Source organism: Platalea leucorodia (assembly GCF_965183815.1).
Source record: "Platalea leucorodia genome assembly, chromosome: 1".
Classification (NCBI taxonomy): domain Eukaryota; kingdom Metazoa; phylum Chordata; class Aves; order Pelecaniformes; family Threskiornithidae; genus Platalea; species Platalea leucorodia.
In genome coordinates, this window is record NC_138823.1 from 78,926,672 (window position 1) to 78,953,769 (window position 27,098).

At 36.9% G+C, this 27,098-nt stretch overlaps 1 protein-coding gene across 1 annotated transcript in view; it reads right to left on the bottom strand.

The window, feature by feature from the left end:
• Positions 1 to 27,098, bottom strand: part of SEMA5A (semaphorin 5A) — a gene marked incomplete at its 5' end in the record, with an annotated part of 346,806 nt that overhangs the window by 86,141 nt on the left and 233,567 nt on the right. Inside the window, 2 exon segments of the mRNA XM_082303954.1 lie at positions 3,020 to 3,137; positions 15,795 to 16,002. Of these exon segments, the coding sequence (XP_082160080.1) occupies positions 3,020 to 3,137; positions 15,795 to 16,002 (326 nt within the window).

Sequence of the window (27,098 nt, forward strand, 5' to 3'; positions counted from 1 at the left end):
TTTTACTTTCTTTGTAAAAGCTCTTTGATAATGCCAGACAGCGTATTTTTAAGTGATGGATTGCAAGTGGTTCCACTGGAAAATATTTTGGCAAAACAATGAACCTTCATTACTATAAAAATATTGGATGAGTAATAGGGATATCTGATCAACTGGAAGAAGCTCAAAGTAGATATATGTGCCATAGCATTAATTATGATCTATATTCATGCACAGTTGGTGTAGTCATGCCAACTGAAACTATAACCTAAAAAACCAACTTGAGAATTAAATCAAAGCAAGATAACCGAAATAACCACATTTGTCACAAATGATCTTCCAAGTTCAGAGAGATGGTAACACAGATGCTCAGTTACCTCTCCTAGCCCCCTCCCTGCTCTACCATGACATGCCAATAAATATTCAGATATATAAATAATTCCCTAGGAAATAATTTCCCAGGTGCAACTGGTCACACTTTTAATTTTGGGCTAAACTAGTGTATAAACAGGCCTCTCTTTCTGATCTGAAAGAAGAAACTGGTCATGCATTAATCTGACAAGTTTTCTATAGCGTTAAAAAGATCAGCATAGTTTTACTAACAATTAAAACATTGGAACCAAAAGAGGGAGGGTAGAAGGTTTCTAATATTCTGTTATGTTCTGCCTGCAACATTATCTTAAATGTATATAGCAAATGTCAAGGATGCACATAGCTTAGTTGCCTACAAAATGAAATTCATTACATCTTGGCTTATATACCCTGTGAATACAGCACATAAAAACGCTATAAAAACAAGTATTTGAAAACCTCGCTAAGCAAAATAGTAATCGATTGCAATTTGCCAGAATACAGTGTTATTTGAAAGAAAGTTTCTATGAAGTTTTCAAATTTGTTCAATAATGTGTTACTTAGAGTTCAGGGGTTTAAGACAGTAAAGTGGTAAAAGCACGCTTTTCAATTTAGACAGTTAATTCCAATATTTTCCTTACATTATGCAATCCCAATCTGCTCAACTCCAAAATTCTTTTGGAGTCTCGCTAAAACTTTTCATCTCTGATATGCAGAATAAGTCTCACAGCTGTGGATGAATTTCTGAGCAATCCTTTGGTGCTCCCCTGCTTTGACTAGACTGTCAGATCCTACGCAACTGTCATATACAATTGTTTTTCCAGTTGAACGGAACAGAATTGAATTCTGCTTTCTAAACCATTCCTCGCTCCCCCTCCACCCCCTCTTGGCCTCATGTTTTGTATCTACAAAAGAAAATAAGGGCTAATGCCAGAATTCAAAGACTAAGCAGTAGGCAGAATGGTCATACAAGTATCAACCAACCAACTCATTCCAGTAATCCTGCCTAAAACAGCAACCCAACTAGGCCACCAGCAAACCTCCACATAACCATATTTAGCCTGTGGGATTACCACAGGGAGATATGATACACTCCATGTACTTGGAAATTAATATACTGTACAGTGCATCTAATTACTTCCCAATTGGGGAGGCAAGAACTGCACTAGTGACTTAATCCAGACTTTCTGTGAGACAATGGCTATGTCTATATTAGCAAGTGGTACGCACATAAACTGCAAATCTGGAAAATAAAACAGTTGGTGTTGAAGACTTGACACATACACCATACATACTTTGTGGGCTTTACTTTGGACTCGCTCTGGCCATGGATTAAATGCCTAGTAGTAGTTGGAGCACACTTTTGGTTTAATTTCATCTGAAAGTAATGTGGCTTGTGTGCTTCAAGACTGCTTTGTGATGTGAACCAAAGAATAGTAGATGGACAAAATCAGAGTATTTGCCACGAAGTTGCTCCTGATTTGAGCTAAAATGCTAATGTAGACGAATCCAATGCAAGCTTTTTATTAGACCACTGTGTGAGAGCATGGATGCAAAGGACAGGACAAGACATTGTTTAAAAAATTACTATTTAAGGTCAAACACAGACAGTCAGAACACAAGAGCTAGTTCTCAAGGACCTCAGAATCAGTGTAGTGATTTGTGTCTCTGAGGCTGCTGCAGCATATGTAGAGAACACAAGTGGAAGCTGGAAGAACTTTATGCTAATTTTGCACATCTCTAGTTCACTAAACAAAGCCCAGCTTAAGAGAGAGGAGTGTCAGTAAGATGTTAAAAGAAGCTTGTTAAACACATGGAGAATAGATCATAGATGTTGTATGAGCATAAATTCATAGGTGCATGTGCTCCAGTGGCGAGTGGGGACAAGTTCAAGAAGTCTTTATTAGTGATGAAAGCAGAATTGAGCTGGAAAGGCTCCCTCTTCATGGGCAGAAAGCAAAACCAAAGCAGCATCAATCTCCAAAGGAAAGAGCTTAGTAGCACAAGGAAGATCCTTCTTAACCCTCTTTTTGTGCTCTTTGGAGTGAGGGAAAAGAATCGATATTAAAGCAACACTAGAACCACATTAAAAAGGAAGGATATAAATCAACTTTGTTGTATGTTTTTTATTATATTAAATTTATTCTAAATCCTTTTTAAAGAGAAGTGTTAAGCCACTGTAAATATTAACACTAAGTTTATTATAATTATCATTCCTGTCATTTATTTGGGTGAGACTTCACTCATACAATTCACCCTTCCAATTCATGAACTTTGAAAGATGTTATATGGCCTTTTATATTAGAAATAATGATCCTAAAAGAAAAGATTACATCCCTATCCATTAAATTTTTTTCAAATACAAAATGGAGAAAAATCTTGCAGAGAAAAACATGTCAATATCTCTAATCCTAGTGAACATTTGCTTTCATGGTGGGAACACAGACATTACAGGTAAAATACAACTACCCTTTGAAAGTACTATAAATAATTTGATCATATTATATAAATAGTTTGATAAGAAACAGAAAACAAACTAAATATCCTGTTAAAATCTGATGGGAAGGCCTGAGGAAAATGGCATTAAATATAGTTTTCTGAGCTTGAAAAAAATCTATGCCAGCTCATTTTCATGAAATTCATATGGAATCAAATGTTTTAAGAGATAAATGAATGTATTTGGACTTACTGGACACACAGTAATGCTTTGCTCCCATTGACTCATGCTCAGACTGTCTTCCAGCGTTGTGCATTTCTTCATCACCATGTCCCAGCCACAATAAGGGTCTTGGGATCCAATACATGCACTGTGAATGAAAACCAATGAGAAAACATGAACATTTATCTTCATCTGTACCGGCCAAAGATCTCTAAATAACTATGTGGCATCTCTTCATATTTCATAGGCCTAAAACAGATAGTGAAATTGATACCTGTTGTGGTATGGCACAGATGAAATGACAAAACAGAAGAAAAATGAATTTGAATGCTCACACAAAGCTAGGATTTCTTTTAAGTGCATTGCTGAGTTTCTGGCTGCATGCATGGTATGTCATCAAGACAGATTATTGTACTTAATTCCTAGAGAATTACAGCAATTCATAAAAACCGTATGTTGTCTGCTCGAAGTAAAGAAGATTTCAGGAGTTACAGTTCTTAGTCTTTTCTATCAGTTTTGGAATTATAGTTATCATCTTTGTCAGAAATCAGATGACAATGTCTACTCTTTGAAAATTAACTAGAAAACCCTCTGATTTGTTTTCTGCACTGCTATAGAATCCCTGGAAATAAGTTCAAACGGCTGCTGGTGGCTGCCATCACACCTCTCACATATCACATGCTGCCCTAGGCATTCCCTCCTCGTGGCACATGAGAAAGAAGAAAGAAGGTTAGAGAGAAGGATGGTAGTCCAGCTTCCTACAGACTCTGAAAGACCCACTGTACAAAACTAGAAGTTATTTTCTCTACTAAATGGCAGCTTTCTCTTGCTACTGATAGGTCAAGCAGTAACAGTTCAGGCAATAGCTCTGCAGCTTCATAGCTAAAGATACATAAGAAAGTAGGTGGAAGTCCCATCATAGTGAAGCATAATAGAATTGTTTTAACACTTGTAAAATTACCTATAAATTACACATAAAAATAACAAATTAAAACATTTTGTCTAGTTTATAAAAAATGCTAGACTGGTCATTCTTGTTCAACGCAAATCCAATCTCTTTAATTGTCTGTTCACATCACATCTGTCCAGTGTGTCCAGGGCCACAAAGATGATGAAGAGACTGGAGCATCTCCCCTATGAGCAGAGGCTGAGAGAGCTGGGACTGTTCAGCCTAGAGAAGAGAAGGCTCAGAGGGGATCTCATCAATGTGTATAAATACCTGAAGGGAGGGTGCAAAGAAGTGGGAGCCAGGCTCTTTTCAGTGGTGCCCAGTGACAGAACCACAGACAATGGGCACAAACTGAAACACAGAAGGTTCCATCCGAACATCAGGAAACACTTTTTTCACTGTGAGGGTGACTTAGCACTGCACAGGTTGCTCAGAGAGGTTCTAGAGTCTCCTTCCTTGGAGATATTCAAAACCCACCTGAACACAGTCCTGGGCAACTGGCTCTAGGTGACCCTGCTTGAGCAGGAGGTTGGACCAGATGACCTTCAAAGGCCCCTGCCAACCTCAGCCCTTCTGTGATTCTGTCCTCACAAATCCTGTGTTCTATTCATATTTCTATTTATCTCTGGCATTCCTCATGTAGTTCCATGCTAACATCAGACAAAACGCAGACTTACTAATTCCCTAGTATGCTATTCCATAATACCATCACAGAGGATTCTTAGTGCTTATAAATTTCAAAGAATTAGTTTCTGCAGTACACTTGGCAACGTGGATTGCCAGTACTATGTGGGAGGATTATTCCCATCTGCAAAATGGGCACAGAGTAAAAGACATAATAGCTAAAACGCCCTAGGTACTCCTAATTAGGCTGCCAGTTCAAAGATAAAGCTGTTGGTTTAGGGGATTCAGTGTTCAGAAGAGAGATCCCACTGATGGCTCTTGCAGCTGTGAGCACTTAGCATTTTTGTAACTCAGGCTGCACATGTTTCCATTAACTATCTAGAAAGTGAGGAGGACAATTAATGGAAATTATGGGAAGTTTTAAGTGTCTTGGCTTTCCAGTGTTTGCAAGACAAGATGTTCAGTGATCTCCTTTAGAGTATCTGTGATAAAGCACATGTTTTATGAAAAAAGAATACAAAATAAGTTAAGGCTGACATAATGCACAATTGGCCACTTTAGATGTGCTATTTCTCAAAGTAGAAGTGCTCATTTTTCCAACTTAGCTATTCCTTTATGTTAAGTGTTAATATTTTAAAATGCAGTTATTATGTTATTATTATGCAGCTATTATGAGTTAGTTATCATTATTTTAAAATACTGTAAGAGTCGGTATCCTTTCACTTAGAGCCACAGTCCCTCTTTCTTGGGAGTAAGCTGATCTTTCTCCCACTCTGCTCTTAGAGCCCATTTCCTCTTTTGCTTTTGTTTCCACATTACTTTTCACTCAGGCAAATCACAATGGCTTGCACCTTTCATTACAAGTCACTTAGAATTTATAAGTAGGGCACTAAAAGCATATTTTGACTGTTCTTATAACTTCCTGGTATCAGAACAGATCCTAGTTTCATGGAAGAAATAAAGTTAAAAAAATGCTGAAAAGTCCTTGCACTGTTGGGACAAAGCATGTTCAGTCGCTCTGTGGACACTGAACACGGCCGTTTCAGTAAGTGAACAGGTTTGGAGAGAACGGCAGCAAGATAAAATGAGGTGAATCTTTTCAGAATTTAGTTAAGCAGGTCCACTGAGCATATGAAAACTATGATTTTAAGAAGTTAATAATTCAGCTAACCTCATGCAAATGTCAAGAGACTAAGTGCAAAGAACTTCCTCCAAAAATGAGAGGCAATAACAGTGTTCAATAATTTTTTTTTTACTTTACACTGCAATACATAAATTAATCCTGGAAACATATGAACTATTCCAAACAAAGCAACAGGAAATTTTGTCTGAGAAATACTCCTCACATAAGAAACTAGTTTTGCCTTTTTTTTTTTTTTATAATGTTCTAATTGATTGCCCCAGCCATTATTATATCTAAGTCTCATCTTGTAAAAAGTTTAATTTTTTAAATCTTGTGTCCAGACAGAAAAATCATACCACAAAAGAGTAGTTCAGCATCATCATCCTCTCTGGGATTTCAGTACACCATGCCAGATATATTAATGAAATGAGGCAGGACCTGGCTTGAATAGCTGCCCTGTTCTCAGGTATTGGCACAACAGTCATTTTCTGTTCTCCTCCTTGCCTCAGATCTTAGATCACCAATATCTCTGAAAAATGAATATATTTTCTTTTAAATGAAAAGAAGGAGGAGGTAATATGTGGGTAAATTATTATCCGTATTTGCTTAATCATGTCACCTTTTAAAACCATTTTCTTTCCTTTGAGGGATAATTTAATGTGTGAATAACAGCAGCTCATTATTTTGATCTGCTATGCCCAGATAAAAAAAAGAAAAGAAACAGATAATAAAATAAATTTACAGATAGAAAATGAGGACAGAACAAAGCTTCTAAGTATGAAAATATCAGAACCTCTATCTGAAATGTGAAATTTAAAGGGACTATTATTAACTCACAATTATGTGTCCTTACTGTCCTCCATCAATGAAAATTTTATATTGTTTTAACTCTTTTTGAATGAATCTCTCTCCCAAGAGACATCAGTAAGAGGAACAGCTTCAGTGTATACATGAAATAACAAAAGAAATTGTACAAAATGGCTGTCGAATTCATGTAAGTATGGAAAGTCGAAACTTAGATACCACCACACATCTTTATCCCTTTCTCCTCCCAAATCTCTGTCTAAATTAAAGCCATTTTAGATGCTACTGTTGAAAAATTAGATAAATTTTAAAATTAGTATTAGGTCTTTCAGTTGACAGGGCCCTTTCAGATAGTGACACTGGAAGTAGCAGAGCTGGATAATATATTAGCCATCTTGTCTCTGGAAGTCTACCTTACATCTCAGTTTCACCAGAGATGAAAAGGAATGTTTTGTCTGTTACTCCCAGTAGGCACCAGCCCACATCTCTAAGACTTCACATAATTTGTCCCAGTGCTGCTAAAACTGGCAATTTTGTGCAGGAAGGAAATTCAGGAATAAAAGTGAATTGGTGGATTCTAAGACTCTTGATGCCACTTACCCTGTTGAGTCAGCACTCTCTACAAAATCATTAAACAGCTTTTGGCTTCTACGGATTGATTCTAACTTTCCTCTACGTTGTCATTTCACATTTTTTACCAAACATAAACAATAGGTAGTTGTGCGTCTCTCCTGCAAGGCATTCATTTGGCTGCCATGGTTTGGTATGCCTACTGACAGTCATGCAACACTTAAACAATGGATTTTGACTAGTAACCGAACCGTAAGTCACCCCGCTCTGAAGCAAGCCAGCAATAGCAGGTCACTTTCCTCAGCTATTTTGTAATTATCACCAAGCAGGCTAGCAAAACTGCTCTACTTCACTTACATTTGAGACGATTTATTCAGACAGAAAATGAGGCAGAAGTGAACATCATTCAGAGCAAAATATATAAAAAACCCCCTAAGTTTTAGACTAAAAAGAATTCATTATGTGTGCTCCAAAGAACGAAAAAAACCTTAAGATTAAAAGCTATATCTTGATACGATTGATTTCAAAGAGATTTTTAAATATCCTTTCAGGGGACAAATATATTCCCATATCAATATACATTGTAAGTGCTAATCAGGTATCCTCTTGAGCTGTAATATTTTATTCAGAGAATGTAAAAACATAAGAGGTGCATCCTCTGAGACTGTTCAATGAGACATTTTTCTGTCTTTACCTATACACAGCATTTTGAAGAGAGGATATTTGAGTCTCCTGACCCTTTCAAATTGTTTCTACTGAGATAGCCATGCCTACCTAGTTCCAATTACTGCCAACTGTGATCTGGACACTTTGTATACCAGGAACTGGACTGGGGTCACCATCTTATTTCACCGAAGCCAGATTCCTCACTGCAAATTTGAACAGACAACTGAAGATAAAAGCCTGCCTCATGTTCCACATGCACTCTGTTATCTACTTCTGAATGAATACACAAATCTGATACCAGACTTATGGACACAGGTACCTATCAGTGTTTTCCTTACTACTGGTTTTGTAGATATATATATCTGTGTATATCTATAGACAAGTGCAATGAAGAACGGGGATCTAAAGATATAGATGAACGATGCATAAGAACATAAATGGTAGGCACACAATTTATAAAGTCCTAGGAGCTCAAACTAAGACTCGTGTAAAATATTCACAATCCTGCTTAACCCTTGCCTGTACAGTTAAGAAAAATCAAATCCTTTAATCATCTCAGCCACTCTGTGTGGACTACTATTGCTTCCTCCTACTTGACTTTCTATAAGGCAATCAAAATCCATCTAGGTATGATTCTATCTTGCAGCATGCACTGACAATACTAGCCTTAAATTTACAAATGCCTCCTTTCAAATGCAGAATCAGGAATTTAGGTATAATTTTTTTAGTAAAATTGTTTATAACACACAATTCTCTGAATTCAGATGCTTCCAAGTGGCTCTACTTGGAAGAAATGTGAAAGACAACTTTCAGAGCATGATCTCTACAAGAGAAGGTAGGCTGGCCATTCACTGTAAAGAAATCACATCTAAGGTCCCCATCCACGTCAATCGGCCAAGACAAAGCTTCCAGCCCTCTGACTAGGAGGTAGGAGCCTGGAAATGCTGGGACCACGAGGTGCAGCTAGGGTTTTCAGAGCCCTTTTGATGGGCTGAAACTGGAGCCTGCAAATCTGTGGTTGGCAAATAGGCTCTGAAAATCTGAGCTACCTACATAGCAAGGCAACCCAAGAGCAACAGATTTGGGGATTTTCCCACAAGTTGATGTGTTTCTAGATCAGAACAGCAATAACAGTGATTTCCCAGGCTGGACACGTTTGCTTCCATATGGCATCCCCATGTCTTTAAAAGACCTGCACACCTTTAGTGGATATAAATGTAAACAGCGTACACAACTTCTATATCGTTTTAGTCACCTGTAACCTAGTTCTCTTGAACTTAAATGTTGAAGTTAACTTTATACTAGAATATGAATCAATTACAAAGATAGGACGCCCAGATTTAAGATGTACAACTTGGCTCCTTAAAAGTAGTAACCAGATAGAAGGTATCTCAACATTCTGAGGGCACCATTACCTCTCATTCCAGAAGCAACTGTAGATACTTCCACTGGCCTGACAACGTATTATGAGGAGCAGAAGGCCTTTAAAACCCCTCAGTTTGGGCTTGTAGAACTAGAGCATCAAAACTCCTGTCCTGGAATCCTGCCCACAGTTCACACTACTGCATCAAGAATACTCTCTCATACATTCAGGTCAATAGCTGACTCCAAACTCAGATGTTAATTTTCTGTAAAACTTCAAATAAATAAAAATGTCCACAAAAAGATTATAGAATATTAAGAGAACTGCAAATAAGTCTCATGAGAAACCAACCGGTATGTAACGCAGAGCACTGTAAGCTGAGATGCATAGGATATGTGCTGGCCTGGCTGCATAGCAGTGCAGTATCTGATACATTAAATTATTTTGAAATAAAAAACCTTCCAGATTTGCCTTTGTTTGTTTGTTTGTTTTTAAACCATCCAGCGCCTTTAAATTCTGTTTCCAGAGAATACACTTGCCAAGTATCAAATAACTAGTGAAATGATCTCTTGGAAAGTGGGTTGCTTTATCCATGCCAGGTGATTTTCAAGAAAAACTTACATTGAACTTAAAATTCCTCAAACTTTTGGTATTTTTTAAAGCAATGAATTACATCATGACATATGAAAACCACATGCCTGTTTTAAATTTTTATTTCTTAGATCACTTCTTTGTTTAAAATAATATCCTACTAATAAAATCTGAATTGCAAATATGTCCCTCTGGTTTTATTACAAGTTTGCAAACTGAAAGGAAAAGACCTTTTCCTTTGTCTTTATAGGGTATTGCAATAAATACATTGGGAGCAGGCTGTAAAATTCTACCTGTTTATCAAAATTCCTTCTTGTTTGCCAAAAATCTGTGCTTACAATACAATACACACATGCATAGATCACACACTTTAAAGAGTTGTGACTAAATATTTCAGGTGCAGCAAAATGTAAATGCATAGTTTGTCTCTGATGCATTTTGTGGGCCAGATAGACAAAGACACTTTCTGCAAAAACCTTGGTCCTCACAGAGGAAGAAAGAAACCTCAGATCTGTAGAGCTTCAATTGATTCCCCTCCCCAATATGGGATTAATATTCTACTTCTTTTGAGTGAGGAGGACTTGCAACCATGCTTATTTCATAGTTTTGCTGACTTTATTTGTCTTCTCATAAGTTCACATCAGTTGAAGATAATTTTGCAGTGTATCTAATGCCTAAGAAGAGACTTCACGTTTTTAAAATGTGCATATAATCTAGTCTTGCAGCCAGGACTACGGTTTATCCTAGTTTGGGAAATTTATGAAGATTTTGATTCTGGAATATTACTCTGGAATCACTAATTTTGATTAGGCCTCAAGTGGTACCAACATTTTAATGGAGCAGTGCGTTTGTCTGATTTAAACTGGAGTAAGGCTTGCATATTTTGAAATAAGGAAATCCACCTGGATATCCAAAAATAACTATTCTGGAATGGTTATTTCAAAATAGCAATTTCAATTCCATGTGTTGGCAAGCCTTTCTGGACACATTAGCACCTAGTAACAGTTTAGACCGCATTACTGGTCGTTAACTTGTATAATATTAGTATATAGGAATCATTATTCTACTACGTAATGATAGCCACAGTGTTTTATTCCCAGGAAAACAGGTTTGTATTGAGTGTGAGAGTACTTCTGAGGAAGTAACATCTATAGCCAAGGAAAAATAAAGGGATGCAACAGTGGTTGAAATACTTAATCCAATAACCTTGCTGGAGTTCTAGGAATGAAATAAAGCACAACCAAATTTGCAATAATTGTTTTCTTCTGTTAGTTAATCCAGTATCCCTCTTATTACTGTGTTGCTACAGTTACCTTTTGCGTATGTACAGATTGCATAGCTGATGGTTAACAAAGAAGCCAATATAAACATGATGGAGTACAGAGAGAGAAAAGTCAGGGTTATAGTAGAATAGCTATGGTAACATTACTTAGCAAAACAATCTTGTGACCCAATAATATTTTAAGCATATAACATAAAAAACAATACTCAAAAATTTCCAGAAGTTGTTTTTTTACACCAGAGAAGTCACTTTTATACAGCTTTTAGCAGGTGGCACTATTTATTTACTTAGACATAATATCATAGTAAGATTAGTTTTCAAGCCTTCTAAGTGTGTGAAACCTACCTTGCATCAGAAATGCCAATTCTTGACCCTTGCTTCGTACTATTTTTGCAGAACATTGGGCTGATACAACCTTTCATTGCCCCTACTTTCAAAACTGATGCACTGAAAACTCCAGTACAAATTATTACATCGACAAATTTGCCGCAGAGAAATGACTGCCATCCAAGGTTGCTTTTGAAGGCAACAGCTGCCAATAAAAGCCGACTGGTTGTTTGTTTCAGGGGACGGAGTCTTTACCCCCCCTGCTACAGATCTTCCTCCTTATTACAGATGCTTAGAGCCTTCAAAGTAAATAGCAAGCACTGCAACTTTAGGGAATTTAATAGTTATCTTCTCATGATAATCATTCTATTTATTTTGCATTATAGTTAATTAGCAGGTATACAAAAGTCAGTTGTGCTTTATGCTTGGCCTACTCAACTTTGAAGAAGTACAGAGAGCTGGAGAATTCTTAGTGAAAATAATGGCTCCAGTGAATAACGTTGATGGTTTTCTGTAAAAGTTTGATAAATACGTGTGAGTTGCAATACTCAGGTGATAATAACCTGGTCAAATCTTAAGGATTATCCCCAAGGACAGCCAATCTAAGGTAACTGCTCTGCTGTTTCCTTCTGGAGCATGAAGATGCCAGGGCTTTTTGGATAACCGTTTGAAAGAATTCACATGGCCCAAACTATTTTTTCCTAGCTGATTCCTGAAAACAGTAGGATTATGACAGGATGTTCAAAACTATTGAGCCATTGGCAGAAGTCTGCGGGAGACCCCTCCATGAAAACTGTCAATCCATATAACTAACACGGGCAACTCATAAACAACGAAAACATCATGGCATAATGGAAAGTGCTGAGCAACCCAAAGTACAGGTGTGACAACAGGCTCTGCCTGTCATAGCAATAAAGTGCACTGAACTGCACCTCCAACACAAAAAAAAAAAAAAAAAAAAAATCAAATTTAGTCTCCAAATCTAAACCAACATTTTCAAGGACCTTCTATAACAATGTCTGTGGGAGCAGAGCCATGAGCTGGCAGAACAGGACTGTCCTGAATCAGAAGGAAGGTCTGTCACAGGCAACACTGTGTCACAGAGGGGACTCCACCACAAGAAAGTGCTGGAGGAACAGATTTACAAGGAAATATGTATTAGCTAAATATCTACAGCATATCAGAGTGATAATTAAGGAGACATAATAAACTACAAATAAAAGCAATAACCTCATGCTTTAGAGGCTGGTACGTGAAGATAAAACAAAGAATAATGAAATAAAAATTAAAAAATAGACAATCTCAAGAAAATTATCTTGACATTGAGATATTAGCTTGTGGAACAGTCTGCTCAACGGAGGGACTGAAGTTGCATTGTCTGAAACCCTTGCAATAAACCTAAACAAAATGATTAAAAAAGATTAGATAGTGAGCACTCTGCCATTGACACAAAAAGGCAGGACAGACGAGCGAGTACAACTTCAGCCTTTTGGCTTTTTTAAGGCTGTTATTTATACAGAAGGATGCTCGATTTCTCAAAAATTATGTGAAGTAGATATTAAAGACTACACATGCCCTTCATCTGGGGAAGAAACTCTAGTTATTATTGATGGAAGTTCAGAATATAGCCTTGGCACAGTTATACAGCCCTAAGTATGATAAATGTGAAAAGATAAAATTAAAATAATCCAAAAAAAGAACCACAATGCCCCAAGGCATTTTCCTTAGGTAAGGTTTGCTCATTACTCAGTTTACCCATTGCTATAGTATAGAAGTAATTTTGGCAACGTATAACAAGAATGCGAGTATTAATGCACCCAGCAATGCAATGACTAAGTTTCAGATGTTTCATTACTAGTGAAATTTATAACCCCAAGTGAGGTACCTACACTCTCTCCACCTATAGAGAACCAAATATGTTCGAAATCCAGCATAAGCCAAGAAAAAAATAGTCAAGACAAAAAGTAAGTGACAGGAGAGAGAAAGATTATGTCTGTGTTTTTCAATCTGAGTCTCTAATGATAGATGACAAGGAGATGCCTTATTTCATCTAGATCACAGCTGTAAATCCTCTCCTTTCTCACAAAACAGAGATAGAATTGCTGGTGAACTCTTCCTTAACCGGGAAAAAAGCATGGATGGTAACCCTTTTGGTGCAATGGATGTTTAATTATTCCAAGCAAAGTGACACAACTACAAAAGATATGACTGAAAAACCCCACAAGTAATAATTTTATCTCCTTTTAAGCAAGTCATTCCAGTGGAAGACGAGACTTCACATACCTCTGGGCAGAGGAATAAATTATCATTTCAGCAGGATTTGAGTCATTTAACTACTGTTGTACTCAGTAAAATGGGAACACCACCACTTTTTTTTTTTTTTAAAACACTCGTAAAATCTAGTCAATTAGACTGCACTGCTCGAAAAGGGAGAATGTCTAGCCTGCAGCCGTGTGTGGGGTCTATGATTTGAGACAGTGGTCCCACTCTGCAAGGGCAGAAGCATGTTTGGGCCCTGCAGCCAGGGTAGCACTGATGTGCCTCGGGAATAGTCCTGACAGAAGCCCAGGTACAAGGGACCTTGTGGGACCTCCACACAGGTACCAGTTAAGCAGGTGCTATGGAAGCCTCACCTCTGGATTTTGGAGTTCACATCTCACTGTTAGTAAGGGTCCAGCCCTGCACTGTTTCAAGTAGAGTGCAGACTTGGTGTAAATATGGGACACCTGTATTATTGAGCTCTCTGTGTTTACAGAGTCCCTAAGAAAACACAGGATACCAGCCCAATATCCCTTTCTGAAATAAACACATCTGCTTTAGAAAACATGTTTAATGTCTTGTACAACCAGAACGTCATAACCATGTCATATTCAAGAAAAGAGAGAAGCACAAGAATATGTCATTATATTCTTTCCTTCTCCAGATATACACACATACACCCCTCCCTCTCCCAAAATACAAGTCCTTCACTTAATGTAAAGGAGGAAACAAAACAAAAAGGGCTACAGGACCACCACACATCCTGTTTCAACGTGCTAAACCAAAGAAAGATGAAACTTGGTCCTGTGTTGGCCCCTAAACCAACCAAAAGCTTGATGCAGAGACTTGCCTATATATAACTTTTCCTTAAAGTGAGCTTTGCAGGACTTCCAATGGGGCTTTGAGCATCCTAACACTACTGTTTTAGTAGAAAATACCTAAAATAGGCTACATAAGACAGCATAAACAAAAAGGGCTGGTAAAGAACTGTAATAAGGAGAATTCCCCCTTCCCTGGTCTGCTTCAGTTTCCCAGGGCACAGCTTTTTCTTCAGTCTTGTTCTCAACCCGGTAGCCTTTCACTGGCCTCCTGCATGGCACCAGTCCCCACGTACAGCCATGTCCCTCGGAAAAGTCCTTCCACAGCCTCTGAGCCACAGCTCTACACGTGCGTCCTGTGGTCACCTCCCTGCTGTGACCGCCCACGTGTTCCCTCTGACAGCCAGAAATGTCTCCACATGCAAATGGTCACTGCCTTTCACAGGAGGTATAATCTTTCTGTCTGCTGCACAAATAACATCTCCGTGATCCTGAGCGTAGCAGCCAAGAAAGGCAACTGGCAGCCTTTCTCCCTCCCTTAATAGCCCAGCTTTTCAAAGGAACATATAGTAAACAAGCTGAAAGAAAAACAAGCTAAAAAACAACCAAATGCATCTGTCACAGTTCTCAAAAAGTTCATCAAACTGGTTCAAAGTCTCTCTGACGTAAAACAGAACAATTGTACTGTATTACTGCAACCTCGCTTATATCAAAGGGAAGATATAACTAATTAGATTAAATTAACAATCTCTTATAGCATGTTTCGCAACCCAAAAGTACTTTTAGATAAGCTATAGAAAAAGTTGTATGCTGAACTTAAAATTCCTCAACTACCATAATACAGTCTAAAACCAAGTGATAATTTGTAAGTTATTTTCCTTGTTTGATCAAACAACTGATAGCTGCGTAACGCTTTCACCTAGTAGAACATTTACATTTATTATGGTTTCCTGATCCAGCACTACCTTTAAATAGCCACTTTTCCAACTAGTCTTAACTCTCAGTTCATCCAATCCAGTTTTCTTTCTGAACCCACGGAGATACTGTTTACTTAGTTATAATACAGCTTAAAAAAAAAAAACCCAACTTAAATGTGTCCAAGTCTCAAGCTTTAAATACATTAAACCAGCAGCTATTGCACATTATCAGATACCTGTTTTCTATATAAACCATTTCTTATTGTTTCATTTCACAATTCAGAATCTGTATAATGACACTTAAATATCAATATAATTCCTTGAAAGTCTCATCTAGTCCTAACAAGTTAGTAAAAGAAGTCAGAGACACTTCTGATAAACAGTGTACATAGAAAGTCATTGCTGAGAGAGGTAATTAATTTGGTTCCTACTCAGTCATTTTTCCTTCCCATTTTCCACATCCCCCACAAGCATTTTTCTTCAATCAAATCAAATCAGCTGATTCTTCATACCTGTACGTTTTGTAAAAGAGACATCTCTTCAAGGGGACCTTAATCACGTGTTCCTGAAGGCCCACAAAAAGGACACTCTGGCTGTGTAGGATCTGAAGGCTCCTGATGGGCTCTCGCTGACTTTTTGGCAGGAGTTCGATTTCCTCAAGTAGGCAGCTGCTTGAAGTCTGGTTCATTGGGGCAAGTACTTTCTTAATAGTGCCATAGTCTGAAAAGGCAAGAGGAAAATCAGCTATTAAAAATCATATTAGTAATTCTACCTACTTGGTGTCATTCAGTGAACAAATCTTTGTCCCATGCCAGATGTTTTCAATGAAGCCTCAGAATGTGGGAGTACTTTGACTGGAGTTTCCGAAATTGCTTATAATACAGTGAAAAGAACTTGAAAACAGCCATTAAATTTTTCTATGTGATGTAATACAGTAAAAAATAACTTTGTTAGTGCAGAACAGACTCCACAGCAGTAGTCACTAGAAAACAATCTTTCAAAGTCTGGCTACTATAAATGCACATTCACAGCAAGGGTTACTGATTTCAGATTGTACTACAGTTTACTATGTTTAAAGCCATTTAAAGTCCATCATTGCCCCAGTCTGTTTTAAAATTCCATGTGTTAAAAAGTATGAGTTTTAGACACGTATCGCATTCATTTAATAATGCACATATGCATGAATATCTGCAGGTCTTAATTGAGTCTAGGTGAATATAACAATAAAACAAGGCTGTGTCCCTTCTTACTTATCTGGATTTTGACCTCTGAAAAATCATATCTTTTAGCATTTGCTCTTCACTTCTATTCTTGCGATTTCTAAGGAAAGACAGTTAAGCATCACAAACCAGTGTCAGACGACTGATGAGATTTCTGATTCATTCATGCAAAGTTTTTAAATAACATAAAAATACTAAAGAACATTTGTTTTGAACACAAAGGACCACATTCTCACACTGATAAATATTTTAGGTAGCTTTCTGAACATAAAGGACCACATTCTCACGCTGATAAATATTTTAGGTAGCTATCTGACCAAAACTGCGTTATGCAATCTTCTATGTGCCAGCAATAGTAAATATTAAAGACCCAACACTGCAAACACATACTGAGGTCAGCTCTTCCTCACGTGAAGTCTCGAAAGACTGTAACATCTCTTGTGAGTCAGTAACAATGGCAAGACAAATGTTTGGGATGCTCTGTTCTGCAGCCCAGTAAATGTGGTTTTTGCCATCACTAGCACAAAGCCAGAGGTTTGGTGGAGAGCTGGCAGCACAGGGTCTCAGCACTGGTCTGGTCCTGTCTTGGTAAGAGCTGGCAGCAATTGCCTGGTGGCCACGTGCCTGTGGCCTCCCTGTGGTGGCTTTGCTCTGGGAGTGCCGGGGGCAGGGGGCTGGCACCCCTGTGTAGTCACTGCGGGACAAACAGCCCCTCTGGGGTTATGGGGCTGGGGGAGGGCAGCGTGCGGCTCCCAGACTTTGCCCGGGAAGTGGTGAGGAACAGCAAGTAAGCAACCTTAAGAAAATACAAAAAAAAAGTAGCTTCAAGCAGACTCCAAAACTGAAGAGGAGGTGGAGAAATCAAGATCCTAATTTTCTCCTCCTTCCTGAGGAAGACTGAATAGTCAATATTAAGACCTGGAGAAGTACTGGAGGGGGGACCATAACACCAAATAACAGGGGGAGTTAGTAGGAAGTTTATATATAAGATTTTAACCATATTATTAACAAAAAATTAATAAGTAGATAATATGGACTTAATTTTATTAGACAGCCAAAACTAATTAGATGAACCATAGATGCTTAGCTCAGTATATAAAGTGCATTCCCCTTTGTCCATAACAAGATTTTGAGTGTAACAGATCATGTCTGCATGTTAAAGTCTTCTGACTGACCTCTCAATTCTTAATATAATCACTTCATATAACTGTTTACATTTTTCTCCTTTCTTGGTATAAACAAGCCTGTCAGGATTTACAGTATGTAAGAATATTTGTTAGGAAAAAACCTTTTATTAAATGACAATTTTAATTTTCATTAAAATTTAACTTTTTTGATATAAAAAAAATTCTAATTTGACTTTTTTTTCCCAAACAACCTAAAGTAGAGTTATAGTCAAAAATTAATTAAACCTTTGCCAAGAGTCAATTTTGTCTCACAATTAAGCGATAACCAGCTCAACTGAAGAACGTAACAAGCAGTCTTTCCACTGGTGATTGCTGGATGCAAAATCTCAACTATAATTACAGCAAGTTTCAAGGTCAAAATATGGTCTGAGAAGTGCACAGGAAAAAATCAGTGGCTGCATGAGTCACTGAATGAAAAAACAAATGATTTTTTTGAGCATAGAAGTTGGAAAAACATACTTAGAGAAAGAAAAGAGGAAGCAGTAAGATCATTTTACACACATAAATGAGTTTGTATCACTTTATAGATCAGTTAGTACAACTCTATATCACTTGTCTAACTGGCAGACAACAGATTCAGTATGATTCATGATACATTGCATTTGGCTTGCTATCTTTTTCCTGCATGACACAAAAATCAGGTACGCATTCAGCACGTGCTTCTCGTACAGACTAATATTTCTTCCTACCATTGTGCTGGGTCTAGCATCTACAGACTGAGTCACTTGCTGTCACCTCCCCAAACATAAAAGAGAAGGAAAAAAAACATTACTGGAGGCCTCCTTCCCCCATGCCTACATACACATTTAATTTAGAACTGCAGCTTTGGACAGGAAAATATGATCAAACCCAAATATTTTGTGTTTCTTTTCTCATCAGTAAATTTGTTTACTGTAGAGGGCAGAATTACAATTTTTTTATGTTCAGGTCTATGACGTGCAGAATATGGTTACAGCAGCATATTACCCTAGAACGAAATAAAATATTCTCACTTTGAGAACTGCAGCACTAATGCCTTCCCCAGGACGGCTGTCATTGCTCTTGTTCTTCCTTCTTATCTTGGCATAGTCTCCATTCCTCCCATTTCCTTTTGCTTTCTCTCAGCATCTCCCAAATCATTCCTTTCCTGTTTGCTATCTAAGAGGATCAGCACTCATACAGAAATGTCAAAAGTCATAAATGACTGGGCTTTAAGTGAAGAAGCAGTGCCAGAGATCCCACAGATTATCAGGAAGAAACACTGCCCTTCACAGCAGCAATGGGGGTCATATGCAAGTTCAGTAAAAAGGAATAAAATGTTATCTGAGATCTACCTCTGCCTCAGTAAACTCTCCTACTTCTGACCTTCTATAACCTGTCTTCTCTGCTTTAAATTCCTCCTGTCTACAACTGCGATTTTGCATGGACCACCTGGGAGCCCACACTAGGGTGAGGATCTGTTTTTATTCTGCAACTTTGAGACAGACACAGATTGAATTGGCAGCTATGTTCATCAGACTGTGGTACATAGCAAAGGTATGTAGCTATCAACCTCTTCAAACTATACTAGCGTGTAATACTGGCTATACCAGGCTTCCTTACAGAGGAAAATCATCAGTACTTTCAAAAGCCAGGTACTTTGCTCCAGTATTTCCAATTCTACTACAATGTGTGCAACATTATGCATCCAGCCTCCAGCAAAGATTGCAGATTTCCTAAAGAACTTGCAAAAGTCCCATCCTGAAAAGTGTTGTCTGTTCAGCCATTTTCACACCACAGTTGTAAAGCAAAATAAAGAGAGAAGTAGCGAAAGAAATGAGTCTTGAATACGGCTCTGGCACACAGAGGTTTTCAGACCTGTCAAAATCTTTCAAGTGAATATTTACTTTATAATCAAACTAACTGTCCACTTCTGCCAAGAAATAGCTAAGAAGAATACTAAACACGGACCTTCCTAATGGATGTAACTTTATTGCCATGGACACAGGGAAAGTTCCAGTTTCATCACAAATGTCAAGGCTGAGTCCAACAGCTATTTAAGAATTCAAATGAATGGCATCTTTGCATCCTGAGCGTAAGCAAGACATGCTGGAATGGATCCAGCCACCTGAGAGCCTTGGGTTAAGGATGACCGAGTATATACAGCAGTAGTAAAAGATAATGACACTGGCCAGAATGAGTAAATAATGTGCTTTGTTAACTTGTACCGCTATACTTCTAGAGACAACTGCAAAACCAGCAACTGAACATTCGAAATCTAATCACTGTGAATGAAGATGAAGAGGAAAGAAAAATTCTAGTTGAAATATTACTATGTAATGCATAGGAGACTATGAAGAAGTGAATGGAAAACCTGAGATGGAGTTGTGGAGAACAAGCTTGGAGGCAACAGAGTCTATAATGAACAAAATGATCATGGGACAAAATCAAAGGATGATCTCTAAAACTGAAAAGCAAAGTTTAAGATGTAAATAGTATAAAGCATAGCCAGCAATGGAGAACACTGCAAGAGTGTGGTTGAAATCATTATAACATCTATGGTGACACCTACAAAGGAAAACAGCAAATGAACACACAAAACAAATGGCAGATGCAAAAAACTAATAAACCTGTAATTTCTTGAGTTTCCTAACAGAAATAAGAACACTCAAAGAAGCTGTAGCAACTTCTTGATATGGAGAAGAATAAATACTTATATGAGCTATTATGTTTACCAAATATTGCTGCATTCTTCAAGCAAAAACATCTTTAACAAATCATCCAAAAATGAGGCAGTATTGAAGTAAGTTCATTTCACTTCTTTAAAAGAAGGGAAGAACCTCCCTTTTGGGGAGGGAAACATTTTCAGTCTTAACTCTTGCCATATTTGACAGTGAAACAAAACCTAATCTAATCTTCATTTTATTGTAGTTTAGTGTAGTACCTTGGAGAGAGGGTTGGTCTCCAGAAAGCAACTGAACCAGCACCAGAACACAGAATTCAAGTCAACGTTTTTCAGAGGAGAAGTCTACAGTATCATCTTTCAGTAATGTTGCAAAAAAAAAATCATTGGTGCCTTCTAAACTGTATAAGCTGTCAGCAAAAGAAACTTGTAACAGTCTCAAATACATCCTCAGGCCAGTTGTATGCCTATGTTTGTGACTTTACAAGTATTCCTATACTTTCTGAGCACAATAAGGTGCCTTTACAGATCTGAAAATCTCCTTGCATATACCAAGAAAAATTCAAGGAACAGCAAAATCGACTGCAAATTATAAACTAAGAACAGTGAATATAAATAAGGGCCTATTTTGCAATTTCCCCACAAAGTACTGTTTAGAAAAGCAAGATGTCTTAAGCAGATGAAAGAATGTGGTCAACACGGAGGAACGGGGCAGTCAACGCAAGACACAGAAAGTGGAAGCTAAAGCTATATTCAGTACTTCAGGTGACATTTGTAACTGAACTTGAATAACGTACCACCTATGCAAGAAATACACTACTCTTTGTGTATTATAATATGCGAAAACAGACTCATTGATACCCTTAACAATCTGTCAACATAATAATTAGGATTTTTTGTTTTAAAGAAAAGTTTTAAATTAATAGATGGATATTTGGGAGAATATATTTTAAAGTGTAATTGAAATGGATACAAATTACACATATTTTCAAGTGTAATTTGAAATAAACTTTGGAAAATTATATTCATTAACTATTTTGATTTTGTCCACTATACACTGGTTTTGCATATTATTTGTTGTATACAAATTATTTTTCCACTGTGAAAAGCATTCAGACAGTATTAAGACTGCTGAAATTAAAGAAAAAAATGTTAATTTTAAATTTCTTGTAAATATTATCCATATGTTTATATAAACAATGTTTACATTCATCACATAACATTTATATTAATTAAACACCATAGAAACAGAAAAAATAGAGTATTAGGGTTGTCTTCAAGGCAGAGGTCTTTCAGAAGAATAAATTGAAATACCAAACATAAAATTGATGCACAGAATGTATAATAGTGCAAAATCAAAGAAAGCGCAAGGTGATTGATACATCCTGTCAGTGAGAAAAAAATGTATCATCAATATTTGCTTTCCTCCACCACAGGAACTGCAAGAAAGCCCTACCACAAAGCAGAATGTACATTTGGTTAACAGCAGAAAATTATTCCAATGACAGAAAGTATTAGGTTGCATAAGGGCTTAAGTGCGCTCAACGCAGAAAAAAAAGTCACAGGAACAGCTAATGCAGCAGCTGGTTAAGCCTACAAAGGAAAAGCCCATGACTTATGATTTATCAATCTGTGTAACATCAAAAAAGATGCATATGGTACACAGAATATGAGAGGACGTAAACCCTGCTCTTTTTTAACCTTCCTAAAAATAAATTCAAAATTAGTTAAATCACCAGTAGAATATGGATAATTAAAGCCTTTGCTATAATCTGTTTTCCCATATGGGGGTGGGGTACAATTTGGTTTAAAGCAAGGGCATATTTAGAAGATAAGATAATATAACCATTCTCTGTAACTTAATTTATCTTTTACCTCCAGGTTTCTGCAATATGTATTTATACTTGATTTACAGGAATAGGTTTTTAATCATACTACAGCCTAAAGGACAACATGAAAGAGCTTCAACTGTTCTGCTTTAAAAACTAAAAATATATTATGGGTAAATCATAGAATCATAGAATCGTTTAGGTTGGAAAAGACCCTTAAGATCATCAAGTCCAACCGTTAACCTACCACTGCCAAGTCCACCACTAAACCATGTCCCTAAGTGCCATGTCTGCCCGTCTTTTAAATACCTTCAGGGGTGAGGACTCAACCACTTCCCTGGGAAGCCTGTTCCAATGCTTGACAACCCTTTCTGTGAGGAAATTTTTCTTAATATCCCGTCAAAACCTCTCCTGGTGCAACTTGAGGCCATTTCCTCTCGTCCTATCGCTTCTTACTTGGGAGAAGAGACCGACCCCCACCTCACTACAACCTCCTTTCAGGCAGTTGTAGAGAGCAATAAGGTCTCTCCTGAGCCACCTTTTCTCCAGACTAAACAACCCCAGCTCCCTCAGCCGCTCCTCATAAGACTTGTGCTCTCGACCCTTCACCAGCTTCACTGCCCTTCTTTGGACACGCTCCAGCACCTCAGTGTCTTTGTAGTACAGTGTCACTGTAGTACCCATACAATGATACAGAAAATAAAAGGAATATAGTTTGATTTTAAAATGCCCACCTTAATGTACAGAGTTTTACTTCAAATATTTTCATATTTTTAAATGTATATTCATTATTTCTTTGGAAAAAAAGTGAACCTCAAAAATGAACACAGAATTCTGATGCTTTATCAAGGCATAAATTTCAATTTTTATTTTTATTTTCAGAGCTGTTTTACGTGTTCATAGTTTGTCTCTCCATTTGAAATTAAACGACTGTTTGAACAATCTGGTCAGTGTGTTAGTTAATTTGTTCTTTTTCTCTACTTTTAACATATTTCTTGGTGTAATAAAACATATATGATGTGATTTTGCTACAAGTTTCAGTCAAAAATGGAGGTTAAAAATCTGAACATGTTCTGTTTTGCAGCCTTGATCGAGAATAAAAACCGTGAGAAGCTTACAAAGAATTTCAACAATAAACTGACTTCCTTGCTATTACAGCTTATTATCATCATGATGATAACAAGACAATGCTGGATATTAACAGAAATACAGATATAAAGCACGTTTATTAGATTTAAAAAGTAATTCTATAATTGTATAACAAAACCTTCTAACAAATATTGTAGCGGGAAATACAAGAATTTTGTTGCATTTCCCCAAGAAATGTTGTAAATTGTTCTGCTCTGCTAATATGGAGACTTATTTTTAAACACTAAACAGGCTAAATGAAATGTTGGTTACCCTCTGTGCCATCACTTACAGGAAATAGAAAAGCTTAAGCTCTCCCTTATTCAAGTATCTTAGTTTTCCTACTCCATCATAGGACACTGTTGTAGAAAAAAGTATGCAAGCAACCTGGAAAACTCACAAATCATTGCTCATGGACATTTAATTAAATTTCAGTAAATTTAATTAACTGAAGCAACAGTAACCCATGTGACAAACTTGTTATTATAATAGGTATTATTAATACCACTGAAAATCTGGAACAAAAATAAATACTAATTGGTTTCTGTCACCTGCAGAAAATATACACAAACCAGCAAGAAATGATCCTGCCCTAACTGAAGTTCTTGGATTACCTAGCTGTTTTTTATAGTTGCAAGAATGCAAACCAATTAGAAATCTACATAACCTACTAAGTGAGCTATATTTTTAGCTGAATCATTACAGCATCATCAATGTGCCTCAAGAATTTGGACTTTATACGTAGAAGAAGAGATGTTAGATTTAAACAAAAAGCTACAGTCTGGGGCTTGAGAAATCTTGCAACTTGTTCATGTGAGACCTTAGCCCAAAACAATGAATATGTTTGGTCTTGGAGTTTTTGGCCCTATGTGAAGTAAATATAAAAACATGTCCTTTCTAGTTCTAAGTCTGCTCCAAAAAGAGAAGCAGGGGGGTTGGTTTTTTGTTTGCTTTTTTTTTTTAATGATCCCAGATTTCAAACCAAATCATTCTCTCTCCATGCCAAATTTCAAAGGGCTTTGGATTTCAGAGGTTGTTTATGTCTTTCTGCTATTGCTAGAGAGTGATAATAAACTAAGAATCCTTGGCCATATAAGAGCACAGACTTTTACAGCTTAACAGCTTTTAGGAAAGTCCAGGCACAAACACAGTCATTGTTGGTCTGCTGGCATATTTAGTAGAAAGAGGAAAGTTAACAAAAATAAGCAGGGAAGTAAAGACTCACAAATTTAAGGAAAAGCAACTTCCACAACTAATCAATCAAAATTTCCTGCTTCCTGTCATACTGTACACAGTTCATAGCAATCCTACAATTAGACATTCAGTTTTCTGGTGTCTTGACAATTAGAAAGAAAGAAAGAAAGAAGTGTTAAAATGGTACATATATAATTTTAATGTATCTTAGAGAAAGCCACCTTTCAATTATATACAAACAGTTATACCACACAGTGTTTAGTGTCTTAACAGTTTCAAAGCATGGAATACTTGGTTAACTATCACACTTAGTAAATAGGAAAGGTTTGGCTCTTTCTTTGAAAAGTTTTGGAAGCAGCAGAAGAAAAATGTAGAAAAATCTTACGTTAAAATATTCTCCTCTGGGTAAGACCCCTAGTATTTCTGCAATCTGGTTTGGTTTTGTTTGTCAATTCTTGGATGTAACAACAGCAGTTTTGAAAGACAGTCTATAAAAAGCAAGCATGCACTATATTTTAGATTTACTTTCTTTATCTTTGGCTCCAACTCCTTCTTATTCCCTCTTTCTTATTACATTTCAAGTAAATATTGATGTGCTTCCTTACAGTATTGGAAATTAATTTGAATTAAAGCTGAAATGAGACACATTGTTGATAATGCCTGTCAACGAGGGGGGGTATGGTGGTCTATTACAGGTCCCCAGGCTTTTACGCAGGAGAGATAATTTAATTCATTTGCCAAGTATTAAGAATCTGAAAGGTGCAATTTTAGCCACAATCTATTTGCATACCTTCTGAAATGATTAGCAAGCTTCTGAATGTCCTAGTGGCTATTCCAAGAGAAATTCAGTTTTACCTCTGCAACTAGAGGAGCTTCTCATGGCTCATGTCAAAATATAATATGTATTTATCTTATGAAGGGAATATTTATGGACTAATCTTTCTACAGTGAAACTAGAACTATTGATTCAAAGACTCCTTTGAACAAAAAAGTGCTCATCTAGATACGAGTTATTCCAAAATAAGGAGCTTTCTTCAAAGCAAGCCATGTGTTTGGTAGGACAGGAAAAGAACATACAAATTAATGACAAACACTGTCCAAGAATTATTGATGATTAAACCCACCCCCATCCCCCCCTAAAAAAGAAATTTAGTTTCAGTTTTCAAATACAACAATTTTGGAATTTATCTAGCAATGGAAATCAGGATAACTACCACCTCAATCCTCTCTTTATTGTTTTCCAGAGAAAGTTTTTTAAACATAATGCATTCTTTAGAACACTTCTATCCCCTATAGACTTAATTGCCGTGTATTACAATGTCTCAAAAGCATTGAGGAAATATTCAATTTGCAGTTGAATCAGCACAGGCTTCCTCCAGTAATTACCATGCAAAGAGTTAAAAACCTGATTTAATAGAAAACAACCGCTCCTTAAAGTAAAACAGACTGTCAGTTGGTACAGTTAAGGTCTCCATTAGCAGTGCTTCCTATGAATCAAAAACGTATTATATTTTAGAAAATCTTACAATTTGTGTACCATCCCCCAGTTGCCATTTCATGCCTCCTATGTCAAATAGGAATTTAAAGCCAGTTCCGGTCAGATTTATTCAAAACTCTTTCAAATAAATAGAGAATTCAAGTTCTAAAGGGAAATTCAGATTTATTTGAGACTAAAATGCAAAGCAACTAGCAGCTAAACCAAAGCAGCATACTTTTTTTTGAAAGACTATGTCTACAAACTTGAAGCTGCTAACTCCTAAAACCAAAATCTCTTTTTTTCTGCTTTCCCCTTGGTCTTTTCCAGAAGTTTAAGCAAAACCCAACACTAAACAACAAAACACATGCTGAATTACATGCCTCAGCCTCCACATCAATTAGGTCTGTTTTCTTCACAAAGAAAGAATATCAAACCAAATCATTCCTTTTCCTCACCTTGTCAGATTGAAGCTCATATACACTAGCGGCAAATTTTTACCCTCCCTAGATCTAAAGCAGATGTTTTTTCCTGCCTGACAAAAGAAACAAAGTAATTTCAACAATCTCAAAATGTATTTTTCATGATTCATGCTCATTGTTCACACCTTTATTTACTACTTCTTTTCCATTTTCAATCTTACAAGAGATTTTCAGCTTGCCAAAGATGTGACTGAGAGAGATAAGATAGAAGTTCACAATTTTTATTCTGATTTGGAGGAGCTGAATATATCCATAACAGTTCATGCACTCAACTTACTCAGAAGTAACACATATCTTTAGAATACCTATAAGCAAAAGCCATAGCAGCTACAGTTCCTTAACAGGCTATAGCCGATAAAACCCCATTTATTAACAATTCAATCTGTGGTACATTACTTTTATTTATATGACATAAAGCATTAGTTATTTTAAGACTTTATGAAGTGGTATCTTTTAATGATCTTTCATTTGCAATCTCATTTAATTAGTTTTCAATGGTAAAAGTTTTAATAAAGAAATTGCTCTTATGGATCAATTTAGAGACTTGTGAGATCTGGGTTCAATCACCAGCTTTCTCTTAAGACTCCACGTGTGAAACTGGTATTCAGAACAGTAATACCATCTAAAGGGAAAAAATTAAACCCTGAAACTTCACTTTTTG